Here is a 23,306-nt window from a genome sequence, read left to right on the forward strand (position 1 = left end):
AGAGAGATATATAAAGAAAGAGAGAGAGATAGAGAAACAATAGGAAATATTCTTACGTCTGGCAGATTAGTAGACGTCAACAAATACGATAACTCAGACAACTGTTTCAAAAATTAGTTAGTCGGTTAATTGAGTTTTTTAATGTGTAGAGCGGCCGTGTCTAAGTAGTCTCACTCTCTCTCTCGCTCTCTCTCTCTCTCTCTCTCTCTCTCTCTCTCTCGTTTTCTAAGAAGGAAGAAAGTCAGTCATAGAAAACGGAGCTCTTGAAAGGGTAGACTTAGATGATTCTCTCCTCTTACCGTTGCATTATAGCCACTAAATTGGGTTCAGATTACCGTCTTTGGGTTCAGGTTACCGTCTTTGGGTTCAGATTACCGTCTTTGGGTTCAGATTACCGTCTTTGGGTTCAGATTACCGTCTTTGGGTTCAGATTACCGTCTTTGGGTTCGGATTACCGTCTTTGGGTTCAGATTACCGTCTTTGGGTTCAGATTACCGTCTTAGGGTCCATATTACCGTCTTTGGGTCTAGATTACTGTCTTTGGGTTCAGATTACTGTCTTTTGGGTTCAGATTAATGTCTTGCCCGGATTACTGTCTTTGGGTTCAGATTACTGTCTTTTGGGTTCAGATATCATGTCTTTGCCCGGACTACCGTCTTTGGGTTCAGATTACCGTCTTTGGGTTCAGATTACCGTCTTTGGGGGTCGATTACTGGTCTTTGGGTTCAGGTTACCGTCTTAGGGTTCAGATTACCGTCTTTGGGTTCAGATTACCGTCTTAGGGTTCACATTACCGTCTTTGGGTTCAGATTACCGTCTTTGGGTTCAGATTACCGTCTAAGGGTCTATACTACCGTCTTTGGGTTCAGATTACCGTCTTTGGGTTCAGGTTACCGTCTTTGGGTCCATATTACCGTCTTTGGGTTCGGATTACCGTCTTAGGGTCCATATTACCGTCTTAGGGTCCATATTACCGTCTTTGGGTTCAGATTACCGTCTAAGGGTCCATATTGCCGTCTTTGGGTTCAGATTACCGTCTTTGGGTTCAGATTACCGTCTTAGGGTTCATATTACCGTCTGAACCCAACCCTAACCTAACCTAAGGCTCAGACAGACGCCATAGCAACACAGTGTTTTCAGTAAGATAAAAACAGCAGACATTATTTTCGTCTTATCTCAGTGACGAAGTTCAAGGCTTGTGAACTGAGTGGTGGTGGTTGTTGTTGAGGTGGTGGTTGTTGAGGTGGTGGTTGTTGTAGTTGTAGTTGTGGTTATTAGTTGTAGTACCATAGTATTATTGTTGTTGTTATATTATCATCAATACCACCATCACAACACACACACACACACACCACCATCACCATCACCACCATTATGTTGTGGTCTTAAGACATAACAAAGACGTGGGGTGTTTATCTGTCTCTCACACAGCTGGTATCTGCAGCTGGCTTCTCTCCCAACTGCCAGGTGGTACTCTCTCACGTGGGCTGGCGTGTGGTGTAAGGGGGGGGGGTGGTAATTATCTTTCTTATTATTTCTTTAATAATGTGTATGTGTAAGAGGTGATATATTTCTTACATGTATGTATATATATAATTTCATATTTTTATTTTCCGTTATTATCTTCTATATCATTTTCTTTATTTATGTTTTCTAAGTTAATATATTTACTATGTTATTTCTGTATTAAATAACCTTTAATTGTCTTAGTTAAATTCTATACAATGGATTAACCTGGGAGAGCCATATAATTCTTTACCACTGGTACTCACTAGGGCAGACCTCCACCACCCTGGCCTTCATTACAACACATTAGACTGTTAGGTAGAGACGACCTCAGACACGTGAGGTACAGTGTGTATTTTATGGGAAGTAATTGTTATTTATTTAAATCTAAAGTGAATAAGATGACAATTTAAAGAGACTCAGACAAGAATGGATCATTAGGTCTGACTTCATAAGTAACAAAATAGATCTTCGATTATTTGTTACAACATTAAACAACTGTTATATTATTTGCGTGACAATAAAGATGGTCAGTTTACACTTGGTAGTACCACAGATATTAATATGTTCCTTATTATTACTGAATGAACAACATAGAAGCAGGTACCAGCATCTCAATATGGGAGTACACATTGATAGTTTACTCACAGCACATAAAACAAACTTTACTAATGACTCTAACAATATTCATGGTTTCAATACTGAACCTGGGACAATTATATTTCTGTTAATTATCTCCATTCATATACAAGAACACAACTTTGTTCATATGACTGAGATTAGTGCACCAGGGTCATTTACTGGTGTTTACTACAACAAATGAATCGCGCTATTAGCGTCGGTTGGACTCCGACGCACGGCTAGAGCGCTCATCTCACTGGGGTATAGCTCCCAGGGCGCGTTACTCCTTAGTTTTAATCTCCCTGAATTAAAGACATTCTGTCTTAGACATCTGGCTGGTAGGCAGCTAATGATTCACGATATGGGGTATAAAGAAATATCAGAGTCTCTGAGGCACAGCAGAGAAAACGGAGGACTCAAGCTTACTGAAGCGGTGAGAAAAATGTTGGTCTCAGCTGAGGGACTCAGTGTAGGGGTGTGGTGGTGAGATAGTGCAGGGGTGTGGTAGTGCAGGGGTGTGGTAGTGTAGGGGAGGGTGTGTGTGGCAGTGTAGTGGTTATGTGTGGTAGCCTTGAGATGTGGTAGTGTGTGGGTGTGTAATAGTGACAACTTGTAGTAGTAATGGTGGTGGTAGTAGTAGTAGAAGTAGTAGTAGTAGTAGAAATAGTAGTAACTCTTGTAACATCTATGGTAGCAAAAATAACAACAAAATCTCCATAACTGGCAACCCCATCGAGCCTCTACGTATAAAAACCCGGTGCTATCAAAACAAACCCCTCAGTTTACTCCCAACCATCATGCGGTCAACACCCTCACTTGGTCCTGCTGCTCCGTCGTTATGTCTCCTCTTAGGTTTCTTAGCAGGTAAAAATTATCCCAAGGAAGAATTTAATAATCAGGTGTAATTAGTAGGTGAGATACAGGTGTGTTACATGGACTAATTGACCTAATCTAACCGTGTCTGTAAGCTAATTCCTCTTCTGTAATGATAATGGGCGTGTGTTGCAGGCGTGGGGGCGTGGAGACTACCCCAGGTGGCGCGGCTTGGGAGACACACGCCTAGGATGGCTGATGTACAGATCGTGGGAGGCAACATCACCGAACAGGGACAATTTCCTTCCATGGTGAGTTTGTTTACATGGCACACCGAGACTTTATTTACATAGTTTACTGAATTTTTACAGTGGCTGCACCTTTATTTACACTGTTTGCACCTTTATTTACACTGTTTGCACCTTATTTACATTGTTTACATTTTTATTTACATTGTTTACACATTTATCTACTTATACTCCTTTATTTACACTTTTACTTCTTTATTTACAGTTTATACATCTGTTTACGCTATCATACGTCTTTGTTTACATTGTTTACACTTCTGTTTACATTATCAAATACAAACACGGCCATAAAACAGCAAAAAACGGCCAAAAAACACCAAACACGGCCATAAAACAGCAAAAAAGGCCAAAAAACACCAAACACGGCCATAAAACAGCAAAAAAGGCCAAAAAACACCAAACACGACCAAAAAAACACCAAACATAATATAAACATAGATTTAATATCCACCTAATTCTCTCAGATCTCCATTCAACATCGTTCTCTGTGGGGCAGCGTACACGTGTGTGGCGGCAGCTTGTTGAACGATAACCACGTCCTTACTGCTGCCCACTGCGTCAAGGGGTATGTTTTAGGGTATTTGGGTCTGTCTGTCTGTCTGTCTGTCTGTTTATCTATCTGTCTATCTATCTATATTTCTATCTATCTATCTATTTACGAGAGGTATGTTAGTCTTGGTAAAATATACTAAGTCAATTTATCTCTCTCTCTCTCTCTCTCTCTCTCTCTCTCTCTCTCTCTCTCTCTCTCTCTCTCTCTCTCTCTCTCTCTCCCATTATTATTTTCTTACCTCTATCATTCACAAAGACTTATAATACAATAACTCCTCATAAAACTTCATAAGACTCACTTGTGTTTAGGGGGTCATCCAAATGTCTCAGGGGGAATCAATTTACACGAGTTAGTCCTTCCAAGTGAGTCGTTTTCTATAATGAATATATCGTTCTTGTTGAAGGGTGACTCGTCTTTTTTTTTCTGTCTCTCTCTCTCTCTCTCTCTCTCTCTCTCTCTCTCTCTCTCTCTAGGTATTTTTCATCCTCATTCAATCTGATAACAGTTCTTTGTCTTCCTCACCTCACCCTCCTCACTCACCCCTCACCTCTCACCCCTCACCCCCTCACTTCTCTCATCTCTCACCTAGGTACTCAGGCTCGTCCTTCAACCTTGTAGCTGGTGAACAGAATCTGGAGAAGGAGTCGGGACTTGAACAGACCAGGAGGAGTGAACACTTTGTCATGCATGATTTCTCCACCACTACAGGAGCCAATGATATAGCTCTTATTAGGGTGGGTAGAGAGAGAGAGAGAGAGAGATTGATAGACCTCTAAAGCTGGATCTATTTTCTATGATAAACTAAAATAACTTAAATAAAACCATTTTAATTCACGTAATATTTCGGGGTTTGTTTTGGTTGATGACGTCACGGGTAGGGTTAGAAACAGCTGATTTTTTTTTTTAACTTTTTGTTTTTATTTTTCAGGCCTCGAGTGGTTTCGAACTGGTGGATGGGCTGGTTGAATTAGCCCCCTTGCCCTACGATTACGAGGAGCCTGACGAAGGGACTAAGTGTACTGCTGTAGGCTGGGGCTTCACACAGGTAAGGGTCTTGGGGGGGGGATACTTGATGGTTGGGACTACGTAGAGTTAAGAGCTAGGGGCTAGATGGTGGTGAGGGCTTAGACTACACAGAACTAAGGACTAGGGCTATTTGGAGGTGAGAAATAAGGGTTGGGGCTACTTAAGGGTCAGAACTTAGGGCTGGGGGCTAAATGAGGACTAGGGGTCTGAGACTATATAGAAGTAGGGGCTAGGATGAGGGCTACCAAGTGAGGGCTAGTAGGTAGGACCGGGCTATGTTAGAGGAAATTATTATTATTATTACATCTGTGAAAACTGTATGTGATTTCCCTATCCATCTATTCACCTATCCATCCACCCACTTATCCATCTAAACACTCATCCATTCACCTATCCATCCAACCAAGCAATCAGTTATCTATCCATCTACCCATCAACCCACATGTCCATCTATCCAATCATCCATCAATCCACCCACCCACCCCACCAACCCACTCACCCATCCATCCACCCAACCAACCCACTCACCCATCCATCCACCCAACCCACCCACTCATCCATCTATCCATCTATCCACCAGGACTCAGGAGAGATTAGTAATGATCTTCGCTACGTGGACCTGCCTTACCTGACAGATGTTGAGTGTCAGTCCATATTTGGTGACGATGCCATACTGCTAGATATGCTGTGTGCTGGTTATATGGGCGGCAAGGGCGTGTGTGGGGTGAGTATTCAGGTTGTTTGCTTTGTTTGCACCTTTTTTAGACCATTGTTTGCACCTTTGTTTGCATTGTTTTCATATTTGTTGACATTTTTTTACATTGTTTGCACCTTTGTTTGCATTGTTTTCTTATTTGTTGACAATTTCTTTACATTGGTTGCACCTTTGTATTTTTACGCTCTTGTTTACGTTGTTTACACCATTTTTTATTTATTATATCTGTGAATGTTTACATTTTTATAATACTTACTCTTTACTTACATTGTTTACACGCTTGTTTGTAGTGTTTGCTTTGTTTACACCCCTTTATATATTGCTTACACGCTTGTTTTTTGTATCGCTTTCGCGTTGTTTGCCGTTATTTACGTTGAGTTTTTCGCGTTGTTTACGGTTTTCGCGCGTTTGTGTTGTTTGCGTCGTTGTGGTCGTTCTTGTTTGCATTATTTGCTTATTGGCGTCTTTGTGTGACGATTTTTCTTTGTTTATAGTGGTTACAGGTTTGGTTTATATTGTTTACAGCTGTAGATGTTCCCTCCCTCCCTCCCTCCATCCCTCCATCAACCTAGAACACACATCCCTCCTTCCCTCCTACCTTTCCTTCCTCCTTCCCTTGACCCCTCTCTTCCTCCCACCTCCCTCCCTTCTTTCCTCCCTCCCTTCTTTCCTCCCTCCTTTCTTTTCTCCCTGCCTCCTTCCTTCCCTGCCTCCCTCCTTCAACTTCCTTCCCTCCTTCTACAGGGTGACTCAGGAGGCCCGCTATACTGTGACGGGGTACAACAGGGTATCGTCTCGTGGGGCGCGGAGTGTGACGCTAACCCAGCCGTGTTTACACAAGTCTCCCATTACCTGGACTGGATCAAACTCAACAGCGACTCCTAGACAATGATCTGAGGTCTTCCTGCTTCACCTACTGGGTGGGGGGGTGTTACTACTGTCAGGACACACAGAGGGGTGTTACTGCCTTCAGGTACATGGAAGGGGGAGGAGGTGTGCCACCTTCAGGATTTACAACAGGGGGAGGGTGTGTGCCTTCAGGATTCACAGCAGGGGGAGGGTGTTGTGCCTTCAGTTCACAGCAGGGGAGGAAGGGGTGTTACCTTCAGGATTCACAGCAGGGGAAGGGGTGTTACTACCTTCAGGATTCACAGCAGGGGGAGGAAGGGGGTGTTCAGGATTCTGTGGGGGGGGAGGAAGGGGTGTTACGCCTTCAGGATTCTGTGGGGGAGAGGGGGTGTTACTGCCTTCCAGAAGTTCACAGCAGGGGGGGAGGAGAGGGGTGTTACTGCCTTCAGGATTCACAGCAGGGGAGGAAGGGGTGTTACTGCCTTCAGGATTCACAGCAGGGGGGAGAAGGGGTGTTACTGCCTTCAGGTTACAGCAGGGAGGAGGGTGTTACTGCCTTCAGGATTCACAGCAGGGAGGAAGGGTGTTACCACCTTCAGGATTCACAACAGGGGAGGAAGGGGTGTTACTGCCTTCAGGATTACAGCAGAGGAGGGGGTGTGGGATTCTACAACAGGGGAGGAAGGGGGTGTTTTCAAGGTTGCAGGGGAGGGGTGTTACCGCCTTCAGGATTCAGCAGGGGGAGGAAGGGGTGTTACTGCCTTCAGGATTCTGGCAGGGGAGACACCTTCAGGATTCACAGCAGTCATACAAGGGGGCGTGTCAGTACCTAGGAAGTTCACAGCCGTAACAAGAACACTAATAACGACAAAGACAATAACAAAAACACACACTGTAGAGGTAAAGGTGGATTTGCAAAGACAGTCAAGACCCCGAGCAAGGACACTGGATTTAGCAGCAACAAAAACAAGAGTAAATAGTGCAAGAAAAATAACAAGAACAGCAACAAGTACAACGCAGACTTCAATAACTACAGGGATATCAAGACCTAACAACAACAACAACAACATCAACAGCCATAACAACCACCACCACCACCACAACAACAACATCTACAACAACAGCACCTACAACAAGAACAACAACCACCACCACAACAACAACAACTACAACATCAAGCAACAACAATATTTTACGTAAATTAATGTCATTGTATTATTAACAAAAAAATATTAATAAAACAAAAAACAAAAGCAATTTATTATCCACAAAAAATACTTCGTTTTTTTGTTTGTGAGTCGACGGTAACGATAGACAGTGAGATAGATAGACAGACAGTCATTTATACACACAGATAGACAGATGACAGACAGTTATTCATAGACAAAGACAGACAGATCGACAGGCATTTACACAAAGACAAAGATGGATAGACAGATACAGACAAGACAAAGAGATAAACAAAGACAGACAGACAAAGACAGAGACACAGACAGACAGACAAGGGAGAGGTGGTCGGTTCGGTGCTACTGAAGTCACCGTTTATGGCCGATTAGTTATCAAAGGGAGAGAGAGGGAGGTAGGGAGGGAGAGGTAGTGAGGGAGGGAGAGGTAGTGAGGGAGGGAGGTAGGGAGGGAGAGGTGGAGTGAGGGAGGGAGAGGTGGTGAGGGAGGGAGGGAGGGAGAGGTGGTGAGGGAGGGAGAGAGGTAGTGAGGGAGGGAGAGGGAGGTAGGGGGAGGGAGAGGTAGTGAGGGAGGGAGAGATAGTGAGGAGGGAGGTAGTTAGGGAGGAGGTAGGGAGGGAGGAGGTAGTGAGGGAGGGAGGTGGTGGGGAGGAGGGAGGTAGGGAGGGAGGTGGTGAGGGAGGAGAGGTGAGAGGTGGGGAGGAGGGAGGAAGGGAGGAGGTAGTGAGGGAGGAGGAGTGGTTAGGGAGGGAGGGGAAGGAGGGAGAGGTGAGTGAGGGAGAGAGGGAGGTGGGGAGGGAGGTGGTGAGGAGGAGGAGGAGGAGAGGTAGTGAGGGAGGGAGAGGTAGTGAGGGAGGGAGGAAGGGAGAGGTAGTGAGGGAGGGAGGAAGGGAGAGATAGTGAGGGATGGAGGGAGTGTGTGTGTGAAGGAGAGAGAGTCAGAAAGGAAGGGAGAGAAAGAGAGACAAAGGAAGAGAACGAGAGAGTAAGGAACATGGAAAGAGAGAGAAAGAGAGACTTAGTTAAACAGGTAAATACAGACATAGATAGATAGATGGATAGATGGATAGATAGATGGATAGATAGATGGATAGATAGATAGATGGATAGATAGATAGAGGATAGATAGATGGATAAATAGATGAGTAAAGAGAAAGAAAGAGAGATAAATAACATACATAGACAGGTAAAGAAAGAAGGAGATAGAGAGAGTGATACAGACAAAAGGAAAGAGAGAAAGAAAGAAATAGAGATATAAAGAAAGAGACAGAGTGACAGACAGACAGAGAGAGAGAGAGAGAGTGACAGACAGACAGAGAGACAGGCAGACAGAGAGAGAGAGACAGTGACAGAGAGACAGGCAAACAGACAGAAAGACAGACAGACAGAGAGACAGGCAGACAGAGACAGAGTGACGAGACAGACAGAGACAGGCAGACAGAGAGAGAGAGAGACAGAGTGACAGACAGACAGAGAGAGACAGACAGAGTATCATGGCCCTGGTAGTAGTGGGAACGTTAGATAAAAGAGTCAGTGGTCCTTACAGCACGAACCTCTTCCCGCCCTCCGGAAGGCGTGGAGGGGGTGGGGGACTTGTGGGGGTGGAAGACTTGTGAGGGCGTGTGGAGGACGTGTGAGGGGCGTGTGGAACGTGTGAGGGCGTGGAGGGAACGTGTGAGGGGCGTGGAGGGATAGGGGCGATGTGGGGGGACGTGTGAGGGGCGTGGAGGGTATTGAGGAGGGATGGGGGCAGTGTGGGGGTGTGGAGCAGGGGGATGTGGAGGCGTCTGGGGTAGGAGGGGGGCGTGGGGGGGTGGAGCAGGGGATGTGGAGGCGCCTGGGGTAGGTGGAGAGAAAGGCGTGAGGGAGGGGCGTGGGGGGGTGGCAGGGGTAGGTGGAGGCGTGAGGGGGAGGAGAGGGGGGCGTGAAAGAGTGGCAGGGGTTAATATGTGGGTTTTAATAATTAATTTTGATGGTTGTTAACTTATAGATTAGTTAAAGTCTCCACAGTAATTCAAAATAAAAAAATGTCTAAAAATTAAATATACCTGACATTTTACACTCGTTTCCTTAAGTAAATTAATTGCAAAATACAGAATTAGCTTTTTTTTTAAGAATTTACCCTAAAAAAATAAGTTTCTTGATTAAATACAATTATCTCGTCATCTGGTAAATAAATAATTGATTACTTTTACGTTTTTTGATAATTGATTATATTTACGTTTTCTTCTTTTACTAGTGAACACAAGTACAGTAGAAGCGAGTATAGGGTTGATATGCCTTATATAAACCACAACAACAATAAACACAAGTATAAGGGAGTATAGGGGTGATATAGAGAGTAGGTTCCTTCTGTATAAAGGGTTGTGAGAGGCGGGAGGAAGCTGTGATCCTCCTCGACGCCGCCGACCCGATGCGCTTCTGTTGTTTTCCCCGGCGGCGGCTCTTCCTGTCCCCGGTGCTGGTTCAGGCGTTTATAGCGACCAGTGCGCGCCAAATATTGTGTTATTGTGGGGGAATATAATGCTTTATGGCGGGATATTTTGGTCTTATATCGCTATTTATATCGTTTATAGGGGATTTTATGGCCTGTTTATATAGTGTTAATATAGGTTGGTGATATACGAGTATAGGTGTTGAGTTTGGGGTTTATAATTATTAATAGTAGTAATAGTAGCAGTACTAGTAGTAGTTGCAGCACGGTTATTATTATTATTATTAAATATAAACAAACACCAAAATAATACTGGAACCTGGACCTCAAAATCCCTCGGGAAGAACAAAGACTTGACAAAAACAAATTATCCTCCCTCTTCCCCCCTCCCCTCCCTTCCCCCTCCCCCACCCCCTCCCCCTCAAGAGAAAATAAAAATCACTACAGGAAATGGAAATATATTAAGCTCTCACTTGCCCTCGATGTTGTAAATTTACGGTCGGCCATTTATTTGACCAATAAAAACCTGTCAGTGGTGTGAAGATCTCCCGGGGGTAAATTGTCATCTTTTTTCCCGCCATTTTCAGCTTGGCGTCGACCGTAATGGCGGGAAAGACAGCGGGGTTCACTAGGGTCCCTCCTCGAGTTTTCATTCTCTGTTTTTCATCATTTCTGGTTTTATTTTCGTGTTATTTTGGGTATTTTTAGGTTTTTCGTGGTGGTTTTTATATATCTGGACTGGTTTTTAAAGTTAATTTATTCTAGTAGTTGAGTTTTTAGCGTTTTTAAGTTTGTGGAATTTTTCGTTTTCCCTGTAAGGTTTATTTTAATTGTCTTAAAAAAACGTTCCAATAATGTTACATAAAAGACCAAAATAGCGCGTTTATAGTCATATTGTCCTGCTGTTTTTAGTGCTTTTGTTATTATTTCTGCACTTTTGTGGATTCAATTCATTTCCAGGCATAATTAAGTTACTGGGCTAAAAAAGTTACTCGTTTTCCTCATATTTTTATATTTTATTTACTGGGTGGACTTATATATTCTTAAATAGTCTCTCTCTCTCTCTCTCTCTCTGTTGATCTATCTGTCTGTCTCCCTCTCTCTATTTTCTATCTGTCTCTTTATCTTTCTGTATGTGTGTACCTCTCCGTGTCCAACTCACTGTCTGTCTTTTTCTGTCTATCTCTGCTTGTCTGTTTGTCTCTCTGTCTCTTCCTTTCTCTCTTCTCTATCTCTTTCTCACTAGCACCTGTGACCTTCTTGCTCTCAAACAACTCGTCTCTCAGTACCAGGAAATCGGCAATGAATTTGAGGGAGGAGGAGGGGGGGGTAGAAGGGGAGGGGTACAGAGAAGAAGGAGGAGAGAAAGGACAAGGAGGGGAAATGGGAGGAGGGGGGAAGAAGAAGAAGGCTGGAGGGGAGGGAAGGGGAGGTGAGGGAAAAGGGAGAAGAAAGGCGAAAGAGGTGGGGAGGGTGAGGGGAAGAGGGGGAAGGAAGGAGGGGAGGGTGAGGGAAGAGGGGGAAGTAGAAGGGAGGAGGTGGGAAGAAGGAGGGAGGGGAAAGGGGGAATAAAGAAAGGGAGTAGGTAAATTCGAGGGGAGGAGGAGGAGAGGTAAGGGGAAGGGGAGAGAGGGGGGAGGAGGGGGAGATATTTACAGGGTGATGAAGGACTTTTCCTCTTAAATTAAATAACAATAAAATAAGAAAATAAAGTTCATAAGACAATAGAGACAAGATTTCCTTCCTCCCCCCTCACCCTTCCCCTCACCCCTCACCCTCACCCCTCCCTCCCCCTCACCCTCACCACCTCACCCTCCCACACACACCTCACCCTTCCCTCACATCCTCCCCCTTCCTTTACTCCTCCCTCACAACCTCCTCCCCTTCCCTCTCCCTCCCCTATCACTCCCCTCAATCCCCTCCTCCACCCCCTACCCTTACCTCCTACCCCCTCACCCCTCACCCTCACATCTTCCCCTTCCCTTCACCCCTCCTTCCCCTCACTATGTATTAAACGCATCAACATGTATAACTATGTATAATATATCTAATAATATGGTAGAAAATATAATGTTTTTTTATTTATTTTGTTTTTAAGTTGGTGTTTATATATGAGGGTTGGCGGCCATATTGGAACAGTTAACCCCGAGCTTTCATGACCGACGCGTGCCGCTACCACTTCCAAGGGACATTAAACCCCTTATATTATCCACAAAAGGGGGAATCAGGGGAAATAAGGGGGATCAGGACCTCTTCCCTACATCCAATCCCCCTTTTTCTTGAGGCCAACTCCCCATAAAGGTCATTGAATCCCTTATTATCGATCTACAGGGGGTCGAATACTCCTCTGGGACTCCTTGATGCTGTTGTTCCGATGTTCACTTGTTTTTCCTGGTGTTTATAGTTTTTTTCGTGTACTTATACTTTTAAAGGTTTCTGATTGGTTGAAGCTTTGTTATTGGTTTTGGTATCTTTCTATGACGTTTGTTTATCTGTCTGTCTATGAGATACACACACACATATACACACATACAAACACACATACAAACACACACACATATACACAACAATACATACACAAACGTACACACATATACAAACACTCACACACACATACATACACACACAACACAGACTCAGAAATACAAACACATACAGAAGCAAACACACACGCACGCACACACATACAAACACTCACACACATACATACACACACAACATTACCCTAATCTTGCCAACAATAAGACGGGGTTGGTAGAGGGGTAGACAGAATAGTTATGACCCCTGCCTTAACGACACAACAGCTCGTTAAAGATGAACTAGCCCTCAGTACTGACCAATAACGACCCCCCCTCCCCCCTTACCCTTCAACTGGCCACTGGTCGTATCAGGGCGAAGCATCCGGCCAGATCACAGGATATCCGGATTGATGACACGATATCCGGCCGTAGTTGTGATGAATATTTACATAATCTTGTTGTCTTTTGAAGTGTGTGTGTGTGTGTGTGTGTGTGTGTGTGTGTGTGTGTGTTATAATGATTTCTTGGGATATTATTATTTACCTAAATTTACTACAACATCTAACAACAAAAACAACACAAGAAACAAAATAACAACAACAGAAATAATAATAATAATAATAATAATAAAAATAATAATAATAATAACAATAATAATAATAAAAATAATAATAATAATAATAATAATAATAACAACAACAGAAATAATAATAATAATAATAATAATAATAATAATAATAATAATAACAACAGAAATAATGATAATAATAATAATGATAATAATAATAATAATAATAATAATAATAAAAATAATAATAATAATAATATCAATAATAACAATAATAATAATAAAAATAATAATAATAATAATAATAATAATAATAATAATAATAATAATAATAATAACAACAACAATATCAACAGAAATAATGGTAATAATAATAAACCTAAACTCTTAAACTTCCTCGCCTTTATTTACAAACAAACGGTGACGTCATCAATCAGCTGATGAGTCACGTGGCCTAAAAAGACCAGGATGTGAGGGGGTGAGTTGCCACCTCGTGAATATTTATACTATTATCAGACCCTCACAGCCTCTTCCCCAAGTGGATAATTAATTTCAACTTTATTTATTCTTTATTAAATGATCTTGTGTTTATTTTTTATTTTTATGGGGGGATTTATATTTTAGTTTTATTTAAGGGAAATTAATAATGTTTTTTTTATTAATTCTGGTTTATTTTAATGTTTGTTTATAATTTGTGATGTGAGAACGTATCTGAATCACTTAAAATCAAGATGGCGTCGAAATGCTGTTGAGACTATACAGTATATAGGTATGTTCTGTCTGTCTGTCTATCTATCTAGCTATATCTATCTATCTATCTATCTATCTATCTATCCATCTATCTATCTATCCGGCTGCTTACACACAAACACCTCCCTCGTCTTCCTCTCCTCCTCCCACAACTTCCCCAAGCGCCCCCCCCCCTCCACCACCTCCTTAACTGCCGGCGGCTGGTGATTAAGTAGTCAAGTAGTTAGGGAGCATGACGTCTCTTATAAGTAATTAGCATAACTAATTTGCATACTGGACAAAGACGGGTATTAAATCAGCACCCGTGTGTGTGTGTGTGTGTGTGTGTGTGTGTGTGTGTGTGTGTGTGTGTGTGTGTGTGTGTCCCTCAATCCATGTGTGTGTCTGTCTCTCTATCACTCTGTCTGTGTCTGTGCAATACTGTCTGGGACCAAGTCACCCCAAAAATAGACCTAAAATAAGAACCTTTTAAATAATTAGTCAGGTCAGAATAGATTGGGGGGAGGGGGGGCTGGGGGGGCTAGTCTAAGGAATTGAGGGCTCATTTAGGGGCTGGTGGTCTAAGGGGAGGGAGGCAGATATAGAGAGGAAGGGGGCTCGTCTAGGGGGAAGGGCTGGTCGGGGGGCAGAGTTTGGGTCTTATCTTGTGTAATAAAAGCCAGGAAGTGACGTCATGGGAGAGAAGACTGAAGAGACAAACAAACAACTTATGTGTTTGTAATGTATGTGTTGGTGTGTGTGTATGTGTTCGTGTGTTGGTGTATGTATGTATGTTGGTGTGTATGTATGTTGGTATATATGTGTTGGTGTATGTGTGTGTGTGTATGTATGTGTGTGTTGGTGTGTATGTACAGAAGGTACGGAGGAAAGTAGGTGGGTGGGGGAGGTAAGTGGGTGGGTGGGGGAGGGTAAGTAGGTGGGTGGGGGAGGTAAAGTGGGTGGGTGGGGGAGGTAAGTGGGTGGGTGGGGAGGTAGAAGTAGGTGGGTGGGGAGAAGTGCTGTAAGTAGGTAGGTGGGGAGAATGGGGGTCGGTAGATTGGGGAGGTAAGTAGGTGGGTGGGGAGGTAAGTAGATTAGATTGAGGAGGTGCTGTAAGTGTGGGTGGGTGGGGAGGAGTAGAAATGGGTGGGTGGGGAGGTGCTGTAAGTGGTGGGTGGGGGAGTAAGTGGTGGGTGGGGGTACTGTAAGTGGGTGGTTGGGGGGAGGTAGAGTGGGTGGGTGGGAGAATTGCTGTAGAAAGTGGTAGGTGGGTCAAGGAGGTAAGTGGGTGGGTGGGGAGGTGTGCATGTAAGATTTAAGGAGGTAAGTAGGTAGGTGGGGAGGTAAGTAGGTAGGTGGGGAGGTAAGTAGGTAGGTGGGGAGGTAAGTAGGTGGGTGGGGAGGTAGGTAGGTCTCCCAAGAGTGCCCCCAGGGGATCGAACCAACGAACCTCAGGACGGGAGACGAGTGCTGTACCCACTACACAAAACGCCACAGGAAGTTGGTCTTACAAAAAACGTCTTCTTCCTGGCTCAAAGAAAACGGGATGTGTGGTGACTATTGTGTCTCTTAATTAGCATAACTGTTAATTGTTGCCCAGAGGAAGAAAAAGTGAGATAAAAGAGAGAGAGAGAGAGAGAGAGAGAGAGAGAGAGAGAGAGACGCTACGTGTGTGTGTGTGTGTGTGAGAGAGACAGACAGACAGACAGACAGACATCACTTAACGCAACAAGACACAACTCCTTTATACACCTGAAGAAAGAAAGACTTAACCCACACATTTCAGACTTTCTTCCCATCAGGTATAAAGTCTACGAGTATTTTTCCTCAATTAGAACTATCTTTAATTTCCCTCAGACTTTAATTAAGGTGAGATGGGGAAAAAAGTCCGTACCCACAGTTTAGATAATGACTTAAAATTGGACTTTTATCCCGTTGGGTAGAAAATGGGAAAAAAGTCCATGAGTATTTTTCCAATTAGAGCTATGTTGAATATCATTATACTGAGACGAATTGTTGTGTATCTATCTATCTATCTATATCTATCTATCTATCTATATCTATCTATCTATCTATCTATCTATCTATCTATCTGTCTATCTATTTATCTATCTATCTACACCTATCTATCTATTTCTACTCATCACTACCTATATGTTTAAGAATCTCTCTCTCTCTATCTCTCTCTCTCTCTCTCTCTCTCTCTCTCTCTCTCTCTCTCCCTCTCTCTCTCTCTCACACAATAACGACCTTATCTCTACTAATGACCACGAGCAGTGCTACCAATTCCTTTGTTCAGTTAAACCTTTGTTGCATTGCATCATCTTTCTCTGGATTGACAACACTGTAAATACGCACAAAGATACAAAAATTGGTCTTCATTATATTTGGCGAAATATTGGCGAGGAATCTTGACTTTATCGCCAAGTAGTGAAATATTTTGGCGATGATGAGGTGTCGTGTGTAGTATCTTAATTAGCTACCTGAGTTGGCGACACTGTTGGACCCAAGTCATAATGGAGGCAAATTCGCGAAAATTAAAACCCATAAATTTTCGCGATTGGGGCATATCATCTGATTGGTGTAAAGAAGATTCGCTAACCTAACCTAACCTAACCAAGGAGGGGTGGTAGTGGTGGTAGTGGGTTGGTAGTGGTAGGAAGGGTGGTAGTGATAGTAGGGGGTGGTAGTGGTGGTAGTCCCAACCCCAGTTGCCATGACGGTCCTGCTGTTGTTGTGCCAAAGGGGTGGTAGTGGTGGTAGTTGGGGTGGTAGTAGGGGTGGTAGTGGTGGTATTTGTGGTGGTGGTAGTGGTGGTAGGAGTGGTGGTAGTGGTAGTAGGAGGGGGGTGGTAGTGGGTAGTAGGAGGGGGGTGGTAGGAGGGGTGATAGTCGTGGTAGGGGGGCGGGGGGGCGGGGGGGGGCGGTACAGGTCCACGTAATCAATAGCCTCAAAGAAGATAGATAAGCCCCGCCCCCTCACCACCTACCTCGGCATCCTATTGGTCCGCCGCTCCGCCCCGTCCACCTACTAACCAATCAAATCATTCCCGCCCTTACGCCGCGCGCCAATAAGGTCGAAGATGGCGTGGGTCAGGGGTCAGGGGGCGTAATTAATACATGATTGGAGTGTGATTGGAAGTGGGCGGAGTATGATTGGGTGTGGGCGTGGCTAGGGCTGACCCGGCCGCCCTCACGCCGCCACACACACACTTCCCGCCAGAATTTCCGTCGGAAGAGCAGCAACGGGCGCGTTTTTGTGGTTCTTCTCGCGCCGCCCACCACCGCCCACCGCCGCCCACTGGCATATCCGCGTACCGCCCACCACCGCCACCACCCACGGCCGCCCATCTTTATAGTGGCTAGCCTCTAGCGCCACCCATACCGCCCATACCGCCCACCTTGTCATACAGGAAAGCGTCTCAAATTAACAGTGATTCCGCTGAAACCGCCCAACCCGCCCGCCGCCGCCGCCCAGTTGACTAGCCTGGCCGCCACCCGCCGCCGCCCGCTGACAGGTGAGTACCACCTATAGTTCCGCCCGCTTGTTGTTTGTCAGAGGAGACCCCCACCCACCCCGCCCATTATTCATCAACGAAGACCCACCCACACCTTCACATCTCTACTCCGACCCACACCCCCCCGCCCACATCCGCCCATTATTCATGAATGCTTACGCCCCCCCCGCCGCCCACCGCCACTAACCCTTCCCACCCCACCCCTTTTCCATGAATAAAACACTCCTAATTAATAATAATATACACACCCATTTTCACCCAACAAGGCCCACTTTTCGATCTGTTACCGCCCACCCACCCATTCATCGCCACCCACATTCCTGCCTGGCCTCAAGCAAGTTCACCCACTCCCGCCCACCTACCCATTAATTTCCCGCAGGCCTACCCACCCACTTCTTTCTATCCCGCCCACTTCCGTCCATCGCCGCCCACTTCCATCTACCCATGCGAACTTCCGTCCATCTCCGCCTATTCACACCCATTCCAGCCCACCTACGCTGACCAACCCACTGCTACCCACTCTCCCATATCCACCCACATTCATCCATTCCCGCCCACACACCCTCTCTCAATTACCCCATCTCACTCCCACCCACTGCCGCCCATTGTCGCTCACTCCCACCCACTCCCACCCACTCCTATCCACTCACTGCCGCCCACTCCTATCCACTTCCACCCACTTCCTCTCCCACCCATTGCCGCCCACTTATATACAAAAAGTTGAAATTTAATGAATAAACAAAATTAATCACAGACAGACAGGCAGACAGACAGACAGACAGGCAGACAGACAGACAGACAGGCAGACAGACAGGAAGAGAAAGAGAGAGAGAGACAGAGAAAGAGAGTGAGAGATACACACTGACTAGATAGAGACAAAGAAAGATAGAAAGGAAGATAAAGATACACACACACACACGCACACACACACACACACACACACACACACACACACACACATCCAATAATTATAACAAAGTACATTATATCTCTCCATTATAACGAAATCGTAAAAGTGAATAATCCGTTAAACGAAAACTTATGATCAAATTTCCGTTATATCGAGTTTTATTGTGTTGTTTTCCGTTATAACAAAGTGTTCTGTTGTTATGGTCGTTATAAGGAATTGTTCTGCTGTTGTTTAATTTATTATTGTTGTTGTTGTTCTTCATCTTCTATTATTATTGTTATTGTTATTGTTATCTTTGTTATAACGAAGTGTTCTGTTGTTCTGTTCATTATAGCGAGGTGTTCTGTTGTTCTGTTTGTTATAGCGAGGTGTTCTAATGTTCTGTTCATTATAGCGAGGTTTTCTAATGTTCTGTTCATTATAGCGAGGTGGTCTGTTGTTCTGTTTGTTATAGCGAGGTTTACTAATGTTCTGTTCATTATAGCGAGGTGTTCTGTTGTTCTGTTTGTTATAGCGAGGTTTACTAATGTTCTGTTCATTATAGCGAGGTTTTCTAATGTTCTGTTCATTATAGAGAGGTGTTCTGTTGTTCTGTTTGTTATAGCGAGGTTTACTAATGTTCTGTTCATTATAGCGAGGTTTACTAATGTTCTGTTCATTATAGCGAGGTTTACTAATGTTCTGTTCATTATAGCGAGGTGTTCTGTTGTTCTGTTTGTTATAGCGAGGTGTTCTGTTGTTCTCAGTAGTTTGTTAAGTAGCGAGGTAAGTTTACTAACGTTCTGCCCTATATTATAAAGGAGGTTTTACTAATGTTCTGTTCATTATAGCGAGGTGTTCTGTTGTTCTGTTTGTTATAGCGAGGTTTACTAATGTTCTGTTCATTATAGCGAGGTGTTCTGTTGTTCTGTTTGTTATAGCGAGGTTTACTAATGTTCTGTTCATTATAGCGAGGTGTTCTGTTGTTCTGTTTGTTATAGCGAGGTTTACTAATGTTCTGTTCATTATAGCGAGGTGTTCTGTTGTTCTGTTTGTTATAGCGAGGTTTACTAATGTTCTGTTCATTATAGCGAGGTGTTCTGTTGTTCTGTTTGTTATAGCGAGGTTTCTTACTAATGTTCTGTTCATTATAGCGAGGTGTTCTGTTGTTCTGTTGAGTATAGCGGAGGTTTACTAATGTTCTGTTCATTATAGCGAGAAGTTCTGGTTGTTCTGTTTGTTATAGCGAGGTTTACTAATGTTCTGTTCATTATAGCGAGGTTTACTAATGTTCTGTTCATTATAGCGAGTAAGTGTTCTGTTGTTCTGGTTTTGTTATAGTGAAAGTTTACTAATGTTCTATTCATTATAGCGAGGTTCTGTTGTTCTGTTTGTTATAGCGAGGTTTACTAATGTTCTGTTCATTGTAGCGAGGTGTTCTGTTGTTCTGTTTGTTATAGCGAGGTTTACTAATGTTGTTTGTTATAGCGAGGTGTTCTGTTTGTTATAGCGAGGTGTTCTAATTTTGTTTGTTATAGCGAGGTGTTCTGATGCTCTGTTCACTATAGCGAAGTGTTCTGATGTTCTGTTTGTTATAGCGAGGTGTTCTAATGTTCTGTTTGTTATAGCGAGGTGTTCTAATGCTCTGTTTGTTATAGCGAGGTATTCTAATGCTCTGTTCACTATAGCGAAAGTTTTCTGATGTTATATCTGTTATAGCGAGGTTTTCTGATGTCTCCGTTTTATCGAGGTTTTTTGTTCGTTATAGAGAGGTTTTCTGTTATTCACTTCGTTATAGCGAGTATATTACCGTCCTGTTCGTTATACATAAGTACTACCTTCCCCTTTACATAGAGACAAACGTTCTGTCATTACGTCCTTTATAACGAAATGAATCTCTTATAACGAAATGAATCCCTCCGTTAAATATGGCACCGTCGCTAAACACCGTAGTTAAATATGGCAACACTGTAAATAATATAATCAGCTACGTCATCATCTACCGGTGACGTCATCAGCTACGTCATCATCTACCGGTGACGTCATCAATACGTCACCATATACACAACATAAACAATAACAAAGACACGTGTCACCAGCATCATCATCTGTGACTCAGTTCTTCCTTTTATCTTGATTCTTATTCCACCAGAAACGAGAAAAAGGATAAAATGCGATAATAAATATAAAATACAGTTGATAAATAAGAATAAAGGCCATTTGAAGTGTGTCAGAGATAAAATAAATTAATATGTTTCCCTCCTTCCCCTTCCACCTCCCCCCCTCCCTTCCCCCTTCCCCCCGGTTACACTCGTACTAGACGTTAAAATGATCGTAGATTTGTATTAGTTTTTTTCTAAGTAAATTTACCCCAATAATCATTTATTTTAAACCCCGGGAATAAATTCAACTCAAAGTAATTATCTTGATTTTTTTTTTTTTATTATTATTTGAATAATATAATTTGGGGATATTGACGGTAATAACTATTTTCATATAAAAAAATAATTTGTTGTTTAATTAATCGTCAAATATTTTTTCAAACTATTTTTAATTTGGTTCAATTTGGTTAATAATAATAATAGAAAATAATAAGTGATAATAATAATAATAATAATAATAATAAAATAATTTAACGCCTTAATTATCACTACAACAATTGTCAAAATAATCCTCTCGAATAATTGTGTTAAATATGTGTGAAATCAGGTTAAAATTAGTATAACAGAGCGCTAGTTACTACAACATTTTTCTGTGTTATAAACTATCTTATGTTATGTTAAAATCTTACCACATCACGGCGCAAATTAACTCTACCCGGTGATGTGTATTTCAACCGTGTTAAATTATGTTAAATATCCTATATAATTTAATGTTAACAATAGAAAACATTTTACCATTATAGTTTATTAAATTTAACATAATTTTTTAACTTACAGAGCAAAGTACCTGTGAGTTATGTTAGTTAGTTACCTTTAGTTAAATTGTGTTAATTATATGCACCGTGACGTGTCTCCTGATAGCGGTAGGTGATGTTAGTTTTGTTAAATATTGACCCTAATGTAGAGGAGGTTTATAGGTGATGTTATATTTATGTTATTGTTAATATTTTACGTTTATTTGTTAATTTAATATTGTTAAATTAATGTTAATGTGTAATTTTTCTTAATATTTCTCTATAAATTTTTTAATTATTATAACATTAATATTGTTAATTTTTGTTTATTTTTATAGTTTTTTTAATTAATTTTGTGGTTATTGATAATTTTGTGTTAATATTTTTCACGTATTTTATTTTATTTTATTTTTATTAACAATCTTAAAATAATCAGAGTTTTAACATTTTTATTTTAATGTTTAATAAAAATATCGTTTGTTTTTTCGTTTTCTTTCTATTGTTTGTGCGTTTATCTTATTTAGTCTTTGTTTATCTTATTTTATTTGTAATTCCTTATTCGTTAATTTGTTATTTTCTTGATTTTGTTGTTTGTTTTTCCATAATTTTCTTGTTTCTCTTGATTTTTATTTGTTTATTTGTTTGTCTTCGTCTCTCTCTCTCTCTCTCTCTCTCTCTCTCTCTGTTTTTCTTTTATCTGGCAGTCTGTGATCTCTCTCTCTCTCTCTCTCTCTCTCTCTCTCTCTCTCTCCCTGTCTATCTATCTCTCTGTGTCTCTCCCTCTCTCTCACTTCTCTCCGTCTATCTATCTATCTATCTATCTATCTATCTATCTGTCTATCTCTGTTTCCGTCTAACTATCTGTTTCTTTTATCTGTCTGCATATCTCTATCTCCTCTTTTCTCTGCATCTGTCCCTCTCTCTGTCTCTCTCTCTCTCTCTTTCTTCATTTTCTCGCTATTTCTCTCTTTTTCTCTCTTTATCTCTCTGTCTATCTGTCTCTCTCTTTTATCTACATTTCTCTCTCTCTCTCTCTCTCTCTCTCTCTCTCTCTCTCTCTCTCTCTCTCTCTCTCTCTCTCTCTCTCTCTCTACCATCTTTATCTCTTCTTCCTCTTCCCTATTCTACCAATTATCATTTTATTTAGTTATTACACATTTTCTCCTCATTTATCATTTATGTCCTGTCGCCTTATTTATTTTCCTTATTTTGTCAGTATTTCCCAATTTCTTACATTATTTCCTGATTTTTTCATTATTTCCTTATTATCGTTATTATTGTCATTATTTCCTTATTATTATCGTTATTCTTTTCATTATTTCCTTATTATTAGCGTTATTCTTTTCATTATTTCCTTATTATTATCATTATTTCCTTATTATTATCGTTATTATTGTCATTATTTCCTTATTGTCATTATTTCCTTATTATTATCATTATTTCCTTATTATTATAATTATTGTTGTTTTTCTCGTTATTATTCAGTTATTCTCTAATTATCATCTTTATTATCTTTATTTTGTCCTCTTTCCATCTATAGTTCAATATATTTATTATTATTATTTATTCTGTGTGTCGTAGTTATCGTCTGCTTTCTTCTGTTTCTTCTTTATTCGTTAATTAGATATAGGTAGATAGATAGATAGATAGATAGACAATCCGACAATTTTTAATCAATTATCGAAGTAAAATTCACTTTTTTCGTTAATTTAGGTGATTTTAGGGTTAAATTTTGTTTATTTATTTGTTATTTTATGTTTAGTTAACATTAATAGTGTAAACAACTGATAAACAACAAACAAACAGTAAAAAATAAACAACTTGAGATTATCGAGTCGGGGTTTGTTTACATATGGGGCGGCGGCAGCGACCATAAATCTAGCAGCCTCTGGTAACTACATCCTTCTCGTTGATTGGTCAAGAGGCTATGACGTACTTGCCGGGGGATAGCTGATTGGCCTTCGTCCGGTGTGGGAGGAGCCAAGCGATAAACAGACTCCGCCCACCTCTCCACCCTACTCCAACCTGCCTTGGGATTATATTTTGGGGAGGAATTTCTTAATACTTTTTTATGGCGTAACTTTTTATACTTTTGTGGTTTTGTATACAAGGTTTTATGGCGGTTTTTATCCACTCACGAATACCGGCTTATATTTCCGTTAGAGAGAAGGAAATTCGG

At 41.9% G+C, this 23,306-nt stretch overlaps 1 protein-coding gene across 1 annotated transcript; it reads left to right on the top strand.

Moving 5' to 3' along the window:
- The first annotated feature begins 2,810 nt into the window (after nt 1-2,810).
- On the top strand, nt 2,811-6,471 carry LOC121862754 (trypsin-1-like). Its single transcript, XM_042361077.1, has 7 exons — nt 2,811-2,991; nt 3,136-3,251; nt 3,713-3,813; nt 4,391-4,535; nt 4,730-4,846; nt 5,408-5,551; nt 6,287-6,471. The coding sequence occupies exons 1-7, from the start codon at nt 2,925-2,927 to the stop codon at nt 6,425-6,427; spliced, it is 831 nt and encodes a 276-aa protein (XP_042217011.1). The 5' UTR covers nt 2,811-2,924; the 3' UTR covers nt 6,428-6,471.
- Nucleotides 6,472-23,306: the final 16,835 nt, after the last annotated feature.

Source organism: Homarus americanus, unplaced genomic scaffold (assembly GCF_018991925.1).
Source record: "Homarus americanus isolate GMGI-L3 unplaced genomic scaffold, GMGI_Hamer_2.0 scaffold59514, whole genome shotgun sequence".
NCBI classification, from domain to species: domain Eukaryota; kingdom Metazoa; phylum Arthropoda; class Malacostraca; order Decapoda; family Nephropidae; genus Homarus; species Homarus americanus.